Raw genomic sequence first — 13015 nt, 5'->3', positions numbered from 1 at the left:
GTTTGGCTCAGGGGAGGGGACGCGGATCAGTGAAACTTCCTGCAGACTCGTGGGGACTCAGAGGAGCCGACGGCTCCTAACCGTAATAGCATAGCAGATCCAGCGATCCATACTCGTCATGTGCACGAGCAAAGCCCCTCCTCCAGCACCCGGCTCCCGCGCTATATTATGCACGAGTCAACAGCAGACTCGCAGATTCGCAGATTCGCAGATTCGCAAATCCTGACTCGCTGTGCAACACACAGCAGAGCAGACTCGTGCGGACTCGGAGCCGTAACCGTATAGCAGCAGATCCAGAGATCCAGCAGACTCGTCGTCATGCACGAGTCAACAGCAGACTCAGATTCGCAAATCCTGACTTACTGTGCAACACACAGCAGAGCAGACTCGTGCGGACTCGGAGCCGTATATAGCAGCAGATCCAGAGATCCAGCAGACTCGTCCTCATGCACGAGTCAACAGCAGACTCAGATTCGCCAAATCGCAAAATAACCCTTTTTTTTGTGATCAACATTTTTTATTAAAGCAAAAAAGTGTCGCGGAGGTTAATATAACGTCAGTTTAATAGATAGATAGATAGATAGTACTTTATTGATCCCAAATTGGGAAATTGTTGTTGTTACAGCAGCATAAAAGGCATTTTACAATAAAACAAAACTACAAAATATACAAGAATAGAAAGAAAAATAAAATAAAATATAAAATATAAAATATACATGTCGAAATAGAAAATATACATGCAGATATTATATATATATATATATACAAATATATATATATATATTCAAAATATATGGAATAATAATATGCTCGTGAAATGCAACAACTTTTCGGTTTCACCGATAGGATTTCTACGGTCTTGGTGATGCTGACTCATATGACTCAAATGACTCGTATGATCCGGATCTCTTCAATGACTGACTCAGAAGACCCTGAGTCCGTAAAAGGATCAGGATTTGCCATCTCTATTCTGAAACGCGCCTGGTAGGGTATGACGCCGGAGGAGGCCGGACCAAAACCGCAACGCGGCGCAGACGGACCCGGTGGAATCTAGGGGTAACGCAGCCTACACACGGCGGCGTGCGTTGCCGCTTGGCGGTGGGCGTGTCTTGAGCTTGGGGAGTTTACGCGAGCAATGCGAGCAACAACCAATCACATGAATCTCCCGTGTCTCTCCCCAAGGGCTGGAAAATTGAAGAAGTGACCAGAAAGTCGGGTTTGTCAGCTGGAAAAAGCGATGTCTATTATTTTAGGTACTAAACGAACGGGGGCTTGCAAAACTTGTAGCTGCTGCAGGACACAAGAGTTTGCGGAAACAAGACAGGAGTTGATAATTGGAAGGGGGGGTCTGTGTAAAGTTTGTGATGGGAAGGGGGGGGGGGTTTCTGTTTGCAGCGGGGTAAAAAGGCTTTAAAAAGGCTCCCGTGTATGAATCTCACCATAGACATTAATGTCTAAAAAGCGATTTTTAATTAATGTCTATGGTGCTATTTTATGCAACATTGCATGGTGGCTAAATATACTGTCTATGCCTGCTGTCCATTCAAACGAAGTACACTGGATATAAACTCCCCAAACAGGCGAAAACCTACCAGTTACACCCACTGTCTCTGCCACCTCCCTCCATGCCTGGCTCCTCCGGTTTGTATCCTGGTAGGTGAACAGGGACTGAAAGCACCGGGTGATTCCCAACCGCTACGATTATTTTCTCCTCCATTTTTTGGCATATGAGGAAATGAACTGCGGTCTGGCTCTCTCAGCATACACGCGGTTTGATTGGCTAGCGCTTGTACTGGCAGATTTGCATACGCGGGATTTGATTGGCTGACACCTCCGCCTCAGCTTCAAAAGTAGAACATTGCTCTACTTTTGCAGCGAGCACCGCGAGAAAAGCTACGCTTTGCTCCCAGAATGCAGTTCGGCGAATCGTGACCACCCCATGAATGGGCAGAAGCGTTGAAGCGTCAATGCATGACGCCGTGTGTAGGGGCCGTAAGCGCGCAACAGTTTTGCGGCTACGAGGCTCCACTAGCACCCCCCCCCCAGCGTGTCACAGTTTCGCCGCTGAGAGAGTGTGTGTGTGTGAGGAGCTCCACGGATTGGTCCATTTGGGTATGGTCACGTCACTGTACCCAGGAAGAAAAAGAGACATGGTGACAGTGATTGTCATGCGTCCTGTTTTTTTTTTATTCAAGTGTTGTTTAACTTTGGTAATAAAAAATATTTTCTATCTTTTCGTTTTGTTTGTTTTAGGTTTACTGTGTGTGGCTAAAAATAGACTCTGACGTGTTATATAGATTTTATCTGATGAAAGGATTCTCCCTTTCCTTTTAAAAACTAAACAGACCTGTCAACACATGATCTAATCTGTGAATCATCATGTGCCTTAAGGCTCTGATCACCTGAGCTTTACAGGGAGGGTGTGAGGCCTGAATTTTAAGTGGTGTAAAAAAACGTTTTAGTCTGTATTATTATTTAAGTTGTGGGAACTACACAATTGCAGCAGCAGAGGGAGCAATTGGTTTTAGTATGGTTGAAGTAAAAAAAATGGAGGATACACTTCCTGTCATGCAACATGAAAGCATATTTTCAATAACCCAGTTAGTCACAACAGTTTTTTTGTTCAAATTTGTTTGCATTATACAGGTTTAATAGAACTGCCTATTAAAGGTCTTTACAGTTTTAAAAATCAGAGATTTTAAAAGCCCCTGAAATGACCTTCCTAGATCCGGATCAAACCCGCCTTTTATTGAAAACCTGTGCTCCAGACTCATGCAAAACTGACATTGAACCCACCTGTTCTTCTCTTGCTAAATTTGATAAAACATGGCCAAACCGATCATTATCTCAGATAAAATTATATTTATTAGTGAACAGATTTGTGAATACTTGATTCTGATTGTCAACTGCATTCTTCTGTCTGTTTTTCTATACAACATACCTCTGCTATGCAAAACAGATCATTGCTATGCACGCAGTTCTTTTCCCATTACTAATCTGATATCTTAAAATGGCAAACTGCCCCTTTTAACATATGATTAAAACACTCATGCAATGCTTCAACCTACATTTTGACCACAGTATTTGGTCCAGTGTCTTCATGTTAATTGTGTAGTAAATACATGCTATATAGTTGTCATATAGACAAATGAAAAATAAATTAAATGACCATCCCATCTTTTTCCCAGGCAAAAGGATGGAGAGACTTTGAAAGCAAGATGAGAGGAAGTTACTGGACTGCCTTGAAAATGAACTGTAAAGTGTGGACTCCCTTTCAGTTCGTCAATATCAACTTTGTGCCTGTTGAGGTATGCCCTTCATTCATTGGCATCCTGTCATCAAACAAAAGATGAATCACTTGTAATGGTTTCCCCCTTCCCTTCCTGTCTCTGTTTTTGCTTTCAGTTCCGAGTGCTGTTTGCCAACATGGTCGCCTTATTTTGGTACGCCTACCTTGCATCTGTGAGGAAATAAAGCTTCCCGAGCTAACCTCACTGAACCGGAAGCTGTGGCTTTAACATTGGGCTGTTTCCTCTACTACCTTTTGACCTGTTTCTAAGATGGACACTAATTCTCACATACAGTTATTTGGATACACCTAAGAAACCTGTACAATGAGTTTAAGCCTTTATAACATACTGCTTTGGTATGTTAGTACATTTGTAATGACAACATAATACATGTAAGTGTTTTTTTTACAGAGCACTGCTTACAGAAATGTGATACTGTAGTGAACATTGATTATGATTTTGATCATAATGTCAATTTTAATCCAATGCTAAAGTGTGCCTTTCTGGTTACTTCGTATGGTTGTGGTCTGTACAGAGTGCAGCTCAACCCTGAGCTGAAGATTCAGCAAAGAACAGGAAATGAGAACAGACATGCAAGATTAAAATCTTTATTATTTTTTAACAGTGTACATTTGATGTAGTCAGATTTTGAAGTGTCATTCATTCAAACCTTTATTTAACCAGGTGGTCCCATTGAGATCATCGATCTCTTTTTCAAGGGAGACCTGCCCAACATGGCAGCAAGTATGTTACAACATGAAACATAAAACAACAGAAAACAATAAAGGACATCATATTTACAGGACTACATTTACATACCTAGCGACATTGACAAGTACCAGCAGTATCAAGTATCATTGCACTTATCCGAGCTTTAAAAACATGCAGTGGAACCAATTTGCTCATAATTAAAACTATAACATGAAGATGTGTTTATAACATATTTGTAAAGCCAAAACAAAGAAAGTTTTCTTTTTGGAATGATTTCTAATCGAGGAATGTATTAATGAGTGCAATTTAAATTTAAATAAATAAAATACAAGCTAAATGATCTTCATTTTAAGATGAAATAAAGGAATCTCCAGTGTCCACAGCCTCCTCTCAGGCGCAGGTTCAGGGAGATGGTGCTATGCGCTCGGACGTTGTAGTCGGAGAGTTTCCCCTCGTTCATCACTTTGCCCTCGTGGACGAGACTCTGCTGGCTCACCGGGACCCGCTCTCTCTCCTCCACCCTGCTCTTGAAGTGGCTCACCGTCTCATCCGGTTTGATGTCATACGTGCTGCTTACCCCCTTGTCGTTTTTGAGGAACACCTGGATTATGGCTGGTGTGGTCACCAGCAGGTTCACCCTGGCCCCGGAGTGCAGGCCGTAGGACTCGAGGGTCGCAGAGTCGTTGTTGAGAGTTGTGCTGCAGCCGTTCTCAAAGACCAGCTTCTGGGACTCACATGAAAACCCTAGTTTCTGCTGGATGAGTATTTTCAGAGCGCTCACTGTGTCATGCGGGCGCACGCTCAGGACGTGGGAGCCAGTAGTACAAATGTATGGGAAGAGCATATAGTGCAGGCAAGTGTAGAGAGGCAGAAGTACATCAGCAACCAATGAGGGCTTGTTCAATTTCATTCCCATATACTCTTAATTATTTAAAGGTCCCCTATTATACTCTTTTTCATCAATATATTATAGGTCTCAGATATATACAAAACATGTCTCTGAATACCAAACAGATCATTGTAGCATCCCATAATCCCCTCTGTTTCAGCCCTGTTTCAAAAGTGCTGATTCTCTGTCTGTTACTTGAGAAATAAGGAGCCACTCCCCACGCCCCTCTGAGAGATATTTGGTTAAAAAGAACACAATGGTGCTCTAGGAGGAGATTCAGGTGATAAGGTGGGGGGGGGGGGGTTACCTTGGTTGGTTATTGGCTAATGGTTACACAAGCCAAAGTGGCCAAAATCTGATCAGCTCATTTTCAGACAGGTTTTTATATGGATCAGGACAAAAAGTGAGAGAATCTTTTTTCCTGAAACTTTAAGAATCTCTTTACACAGAGGGGACACATGTTTATGTATAAAAGACATGAAAACGTGGATTTTGCATAATAGGTGACCTTTAAAACCAATGATTCAATCCCCTCTATTGCTTAAAAATACATGTATTCAGGTTTTTTTCTCACCTGGTGGTGCCACAAAATATTCCTCAACGGTGTGTTTGGAGAGCTGAAGCAGTTCTTCAGCACAGTCCCCTTCCGTCACTGCATCCTCCCTAAGGTTTAATGACCTGAATGAGCATGGATGAGACATAACAATATTCATGCAATCGGCTCAGTTTAAAACTGTGCTACAGTTGGGGCTCATTTGATATAGCTGGGATGAGGAGGCCAACATACAAATATACTTGTTTTCATAACTGGTTGAACCTTACCTGTCCTCCAGAACTGAATCCATTGGTTCCACCCCTGAAGTGTCAACAGCATGAAGCTGATCTGCAAATCTGATGGCTTTCTCCAAACAGGCCAGTCCCTGTTTGGTCCACCAAATCCACCAGCGCCAGTCGCTCCAGTTGGTCCACCAGGTCGGCAGGGATATGCACAGGCTGTCAATTAAAAGTGTGTTGCGTAAGAAATGTATGCATGACACATTCTTTCCCCAACATTTTAAGAATGTCTTTATGTTAGTAACCATTGAATAAAGCAATTGCCTCCATTAATCATTTCTAATCAGCACACACTGCCATGACTCAAACCCAATAACTCCACCTCTGGTAATCTCTGAAGTTTTGTAATGTATTTAATTTTAATTTTACCTTTATTTAACCAGGATAGGTCTCATTGAGATTAAACATCTCTTTTTCAAGAGAGTCCTGGCCCAAGAATGGTAACAGCACAGTTTCAGACAGTTTTACAGTTACAGACAATTAAAAAGCACACAATCACAACACAGTCATACACCAAGTTTAGCCAAAGCATTTACAGACACAGATTCAAGGTCATTTAAAGTTGCTTTGAGTGTGTTTAATGAGACCAGCTCTCTGAGTTTCAGCTCAGTTTGAAGCAGGTTTTTGGAGCCAAGGCAGAACGTATAAAGATGAGCGCTGAGCTTCAGCACTCTTAGAAATGAAATATGGATGTTGTTTGCATTAATTGCTTTTTTTATATTAAAACTACTAAGTAAATGCACTTTTTTACGGAGCCCCCCTGGTGACATTGGTGAGAAAAATATTAATACGTGGCCACGTATTAATAATGCGTGGCCACTAATTAATAATGCGTGGCCACGAGTTAATAATGCGTGGCCACGAATTAGTTATTATGTTCCCACGAGTTAATAATGCGTGGCCACGAATTAGTTATTATGTTCCCACGCATTATTAATGCGTGGCCACGAATTAATTATTACGTGGCCACGCAATAACTAAATCTAGATAGTCTGAAACTGATGACTGAGTGACAACACTAGCTCTGTACCGTAGGCTATACGGCTATTATCGCGAAGCATGGATCATTTTGATTTGATTTCATTTTATTTTCATTTGGGTATGAATTATAATGATATTCTGCAATCCCTTGCAGTTAAGCACAGTGTCATCATTAGCAAAAGGCACTTGATTCGGCTGCTGAAAATGCACGGTTTGAAACGTAAACAATATGCGGACATTGGGCAAGTCGTCGACTTCATTAAGCAGGAGCTAGAAGGACCGGGGAGACTTCATGGCTACAGGTGGATGCATGCAAAATGCCTGCAAAGTGGGATCAATGCAAAAAAGGAAGATGTTCGTTTAATCCTTGCAAATCTGGATCCAAACTTCTCAGCTATGCGTCGAGCCCGGAGACTAATCCGCAGACGGTATTTTGCGCAAGGGCCAAACTACATTTGGCACGTTGATTCCTATGACAAATTAAAGCCCTATGGCATTTGCATAAATGGATGCATAGATGGGTTTTCCCGAAAAATCATCTGGTTGAAAGCGGCATACACAAGCAATGACCCACATGTCATAGGAGGCTACTTTGTAGAGGCTGTGGAGCAGACTGGTGGTTGTCCTCAGATCATCCGGACAGATCTGGGAACTGAAAATGTGGTTGTACGAGACATCCAAACCTTCCTCCGTCGCCATGACAATGACAACAGATCAGGTGATAGGAGCTATATTGCTGGAACCAGTACTTCAAATCAGAGAATTGAGAGTTGGTGGGGGATCCTGCGCAAGGAAGGAATGGAGTACTGGATACAATTCTTGGGCGAAATGAAAGACGAAGGTCTGTTTGTTGGTGACTTCCTGGACAAATCTCTTGTACAGCTGAGTTTTCGGAACGTTATTCAGGTGAGTTTGAAGAAATCCTGTGGCTTAGCCTATATGTGAACTATCCCCACTTTAAAACATTTTTTCCCCCACAAAGATGCTTCTGGGATTTTTTAAAAGCCCTATGACAGTATCTTCCACCTATTTGTTTGCATCTGTGTTTAAAATATGGACTTAAATTCAGACAATAAACATGTTCGTAGCTCAGTTAAATGTCTGCATCTTAATGGCTTAATTATCTTTATCTTCAAGTTGAGGGAAAGTACTGTCACTGCAAAAATCTAGTCACTTATCCAAGCAGAGACAGACAAAACGGAATGAATACACCTGAGATGTTTGCTGTGAGGCAACTGGTTGGGTTAATTAGTTTGGTTAACATATTGAATATCATTTTCTTTTCAAAGAAGGCTTCACGATAATAGCCCATGTATGTCATATTCAGTGATCATAGAGCTGGGGAACATCTGTTTCAGGTTCCCATTATGTGCTATAGAGCTAGGAACATAGGACCCTGGGAACAAAAGACCATGTGAATATAGGCATGACCCTGCAGGTACAAGGGGCTTTATCTTGACACATTGTATGCTCTGTGGAAGGCCACATTGCGGTTAAAATGTTTTGCAATCACTCACTAGCTTTATATACAGTCTATGCTCACTAGTCAATAAAAACATAATCTCATTGAAACTTAAACTCATTTATATCTGTTTGAAACTCTTGACCTTTCTAATTTTTTTAACAGGAACACCTGGACAAGATCAAGGCAGTGTGGAATACCCATAGAATCCGGCCAACAAAGAATTGCAATGTACCAAGTGGCATCCCTGACGTGATGTATACTGTGCCACAGCTGTGGGGCTCTGAGGATTGTGTTGTTCCACACAGCAACCTCGGTGCCTGTAAACAGACATGCAAGTTCCTTTCAACCATCCCTTGCGACGAAGACGTATTTGACCTCTGTAATATGATCATGTTAGAGTCAGGCCTTACTTTCCCCACAAACATACCACAAGCTCAAGATTTTTATTTGACAATCCGTGAGGCTCTTCGCTCCCTCATCTTTAACTGAGTTGCCTGATCAATTCGCAAATATGACAGCTTAATTCATTACCATTGAATCGAATAGTATTACCACTTTTGTTTATTAATTGTGCTTCCTTACTGTTCCTGTTGGCGTTTTTCTCAGTTACAAGCACTGTACATTTTTTATTAATCAATGATAGTGTCAATATCTTATCCTATATTGAGTTAACATGTATGCCTATCCAGCAGCATATGTGTATGAGATTGAGCTTTCAAAAGCTCTTGTGGTTAACCATGTCTATACATTAGGTATTTATTCAATGTATTTAATTCCATTTTTTAGCAACTAGTAATTAATTAACATATAACACCGCTGTTAAATGTCACCTTAGTGGTACAACATTTCCCATGTATTTTCAGTGGCTTCATGGATGCACATGTACAATAAAATGTGGTAATTATTTTGTTCAAGTTTTGGTTTCATTCATATTTATGTTTGCTAAGGTTTGGGCTGCAGGTAACAATGTGACAAATCTCTGTTTAAAGTATACCAGCAACTATAGTGTCGGCCTGCAATGCATGAGATAAATACAAACAACATGATATTCTTAAACTGTTTATTCATGTTGACATTATCAAAATGAATTGGTATTTGAATAGTGGTAGGCCCATTATAAAGCAGAAACAAGCTTAACCTAATGCCTACTTACCAACATTTCTCACCAAGGATGATGCAGATAAACCTTAACTAACCAATTTTCATACTGGTATGCATATTAAGTGTAACAGAAAACATATCAAACATTGTATCTGACAGTCTGATTTACCTTAAGTGAATTAGGTAGATAATTGTTAAGACTGATTTGACTAAAGTGAATTTAGTAGTTTCAACTATAATTCTGATAACATTTCAAAAATGCTTTAACAAGCCATTTGTGACCCCACATAATAATGGCAATGTGGAAAACTGGAAAGACTAAGGTTACAAGTCTGTTGTGTGGGTCCATAGCAATTGTCAGATAACAAAGTCACTCAGCTTTTTCAGATACTGGGTAAGATATAACTAAAATGAATATAAAATAAATTAAAAGCACATTAGCACATCCGACCTAGCCATTGTGTGCATGTGCTCTTAGGCTCGTGACTTAGATGATGTCCATTACCCAGACTGAGCTTCTTAGAATAAGATCAAAGTCATTACGGAGGTCTGGGTAGTTTTGGTAGTTGACTGGTAACATCAGATAGCACCCACATGTATGTGCCTGGGGTCGACACTGGAATGTGGAAGTCTCTATAAATTGAACTGTGATGCTGTGTCCCAACAGCATATCAGCCCCTGTGCAGAACCGGAGGAAAGCCTTCAGAGTGGTGTTGTTAGATTCACCGATGTACTTCCGCAAATGCCTTGCCACAGTGTTTTGAGGGGCTGTCATCTCTTTTGGATATTCCAGAAGGTCTTTTACACGCTTTGGAGTTGGGATTCGTTCTTCCACTATTTCAACAAGCCTCTGTGGATACAAAGTATCTGCCAAGGTTTTTAAGATTGGCTTCCAACAGTCAATTACAAACATTGGTGTCTGGATTAGGCTCTTGTGACCCAACTGTGACACTAGTCCAGCAATGTTACCTTCAGTGGCAAGCAGGTGGCAGTCATGTGCATCTAACACATCCAGTAGGTCATCTTTCTCAACAGAGTTAAATGATTTTAAAGCCAGCTCAAGAATTTCCCTCTCTTGTGTCGAGACATACTGCAAGAAGCTCTCTGTCACACTGCTATAATTGGTTTCATACAGACATTCTTCCAAGAACGGAAGTGAGAGAAGCAGTGGGAAATATCTGACCTTTGTCCAGCCAGTCACAAGGATCCTAGCGATGGCTTGCCATTCTTGAACTTGATACTCATGCCTAAGGTAGGGTGTCTTAACATTGGTACCTAATGTGCATTTACTATAGAATTCCCCCCAGAATTCTGTTAGGCAGTCACGTAGCACACCTGAGCCTTCACCTTCTTCCAGCTCTCCATTAGGAAGCTTCCTTTTAATGTGCACATCTCTGTTCATCATATCAGGGTCAATAAAGGCTGCTAGGAGGTCAGCAAGGCAGTTCCCCCTACGCACCACAATAATGACCTTTGGCTTTGATCCCTCCCAAGGCAAAGTATCATCCAGATCAACAGAATGACTAAATGACGGGCCAACGGTTACTTCATCATCAGTGTAGGTGTTGCGCTGCATTGCTGCATCATGGGCTTCAGGCAAAGCATGTGATACTCCTGTACTGTACCTTGGTCTTCTTCTTCCTCAATCCTAAATATTTCTGTTGTCATTTCTAGAGTTCCTTGGTCTTGTCTTCTTCCTTCCTCATTGTTGTCACTGATGAACTCCACATTTGATGATTCTTCATACGTCAGTAGCTCTGCATGTGGAATTAAGAGGTTTATCACATCTGCGTCCGACATTGAAGATAAGTCGATTATGACTTCTGGTTCTGATACTTGACTTTGTTTGACATCCTGTGAAGGGTTTCTTATGACGTCTGAGGGTGTTCCTGGTGAAGAATCAGTAAAGCTGTTCGCCTCTTGAACATCTCTCTTGGTGCAAAGGTACAATCTGAGTAATTTAACTTTGTTTTTTTCATACAGATCCTCAACTGTACAATCTGGGTCAATCTCGTTTTGTGCAAAGTCACGGATCCTGCGGACATGGTCTGTCAGTTTTAGAGACTTGCAGAGACCATTTGGGAAAAAAAGGGACTCAGCCATTTCTTGGATTTCTCGGAGTTTTGTCTGCCTGTCCACGCAGACATGCCGGGTCCCACCGCCTTTTACAGTTCGCACCTGTTTGAAAGCATTGTCGTCTTCACTGAAATTCATCCACCCAATTTCTAATCTCTTTGCCTGTCTCTTTGCATTTTTGTTTCCTTTTAATTTATCCCAATTCAGCTGTCTTTTAACTGTCTTGCTGTCTGGAGCACAACACTTTGCCCTTATTCTTTCCAGTTGACCTCGTCTAGATGCTACTGAATCTCCACAATGACTGTTGCGGCAGAAGGCTACAGCTGCCAATCTGTCTCCGTAATGTGGGATGTACTTTGCCAGATCTTCTTCAGACATCAGTGCAATTACTGACGAATCAATCTGCAAATGTAAACAAAAGTAACAACATGTTAACAGGATCATATTAAAATTGTCATGGGTCACAAACTACGTAAATTATTTTGCAAATTTACATATTTATACCTAATTGAGAAACCAACATTTTTGCTTTCTATTTCAAGAAAGTTACAGGCCAAATAAAACACAAATATGTATGCACTGTTTCTGTGTATATATGTGTGTGTGTGTGTGTGTGTGTGTGTGTGTGTGTGTGTGTGTGTGTGTGTGTGTGTGTGTGTGTGTGTGTGTGTGTGTGTGACAGGTGTGAAACATTAGCAGCAGTCATATTCTGTACCGCTATGCGGTACTGTACATCTAGTTAGTTGACTAATATCTCTATCTTGGGAGGATTAATAGTGACCATATTATGTACTGTAGGCTATGGCATGATAATGTACTACTCTTTCACTGTATATGCTGAAGTAGATTCTTCATTGTGCAGATGATATTCATGAATATTTTCTGAAGAATACCTTGTCGTTTTTGAGTTTGTTCAGGATTTCTTCTCCAGTTCCACGATCTTGCAGAAACTGCAACAAGGGGTCCTCCTGTCTCTCCATCATATAGGCTATTTTGGCACATGTAAAGGCAGAAATGTCATTAAACCCAAATAAAACGAAAAACACTTGTCCACATATTGCCTCAAGGGGATCTGCACAAGGTAACGCAGTTTAGTATTTGTTCACAACCAGTTGAAAGTTTCACTTACAGCTTGATGCTAGTAGGTTTTCAGAAACATGAATGAATCACTAAGTAATTCCAGAGGAATATAATGAGCTAAATTGGTGGTTTCAACCAGTGGCAGACCTAGATTTGTTGTTGTTATACACCTCGCTGCACTTTGGCATGTACAATTTTGCAGTGTTACAATTATGTTAGGGCAACAGATCAAAACCCCGACTTTAAATTAAATGTTTGACCTTTGGTTGTATATAGGAATTTTATTAATATAAACTGCGGTGTTGTTAGTTAGGCTTTCCCCTGAGATGAAGACATGGGAGGCCTCAGGTATGGCTACATGGCAGCTGATGGAGTGTATTGCCTATCAGGGGTCAGGGCGGGGAACTACCTAATAAGTAGGATGTTAGGACATGTGTTTCTAAAATACACTTTATGTTCCCACACATTTTAGTGATGCTTCTTCTCGTATGATTTGAAGTTGGTTGCAACTTAGTCACTACGGATCTGACTTATATTTAGAATGATTGTTTGAGCATTGACAGCCTCTATATGGGCTGACTTAGCCTA

The 13015-nt window shown here is 41.1% G+C and overlaps 3 protein-coding genes and 1 pseudogene across 3 annotated transcripts in view; 2 read left to right on the top strand and 2 right to left on the bottom strand.

The window, feature by feature from the left end:
• Positions 1-4369, top strand: part of LOC117476043 (peroxisomal membrane protein 2-like) — a 95708-nt gene extending 91339 nt beyond the window's left edge. The window contains exons 4-5 of the mRNA XM_034122395.1: positions 3189-3308; positions 3406-4369. Of these exons, the coding sequence (XP_033978286.1) occupies positions 3189-3308; positions 3406-3474 (189 nt within the window). The 3' untranslated portion in view covers positions 3475-4369. The remainder of the gene's footprint in view (positions 1-3188; positions 3309-3405) is intronic.
• Positions 4345-4845, bottom strand: LOC117476020 (polyubiquitin-like). Its single transcript, XM_034122375.1, has one exon. It carries the CDS (start codon positions 4843-4845, stop codon positions 4345-4347), a length of 501 nt encoding a protein of 166 aa, XP_033978266.1.
• Positions 4846-5447: 602 nt separating this feature from the next.
• On the bottom strand, positions 5448-5994 carry LOC117476019 (annotated as a pseudogene).
• A 657-nt stretch (positions 5995-6651) lies between these two features.
• Positions 6652-9079, top strand: LOC117476041. Its single transcript, XM_034122393.1, has 2 exons — positions 6652-7611; positions 8333-9079. The coding sequence occupies exons 1-2, from the start codon at positions 6784-6786 to the stop codon at positions 8657-8659; spliced, it is 1155 nt and encodes a 384-aa protein (XP_033978284.1). The 5' UTR covers positions 6652-6783; the 3' UTR covers positions 8660-9079.
• The last annotated feature ends 3936 nt before the right edge of the window (positions 9080-13015 follow it).

Source organism: Trematomus bernacchii, unplaced genomic scaffold, assembly GCF_902827165.1.
Source record: "Trematomus bernacchii unplaced genomic scaffold, fTreBer1.1, whole genome shotgun sequence".
Lineage (NCBI taxonomy): Eukaryota > Metazoa > Chordata > Actinopteri > Perciformes > Nototheniidae > Trematomus > Trematomus bernacchii.
Note: the sequence above shows the minus strand (reverse complement) of the source record. Positions and strands in the feature narration are given on the sequence as shown.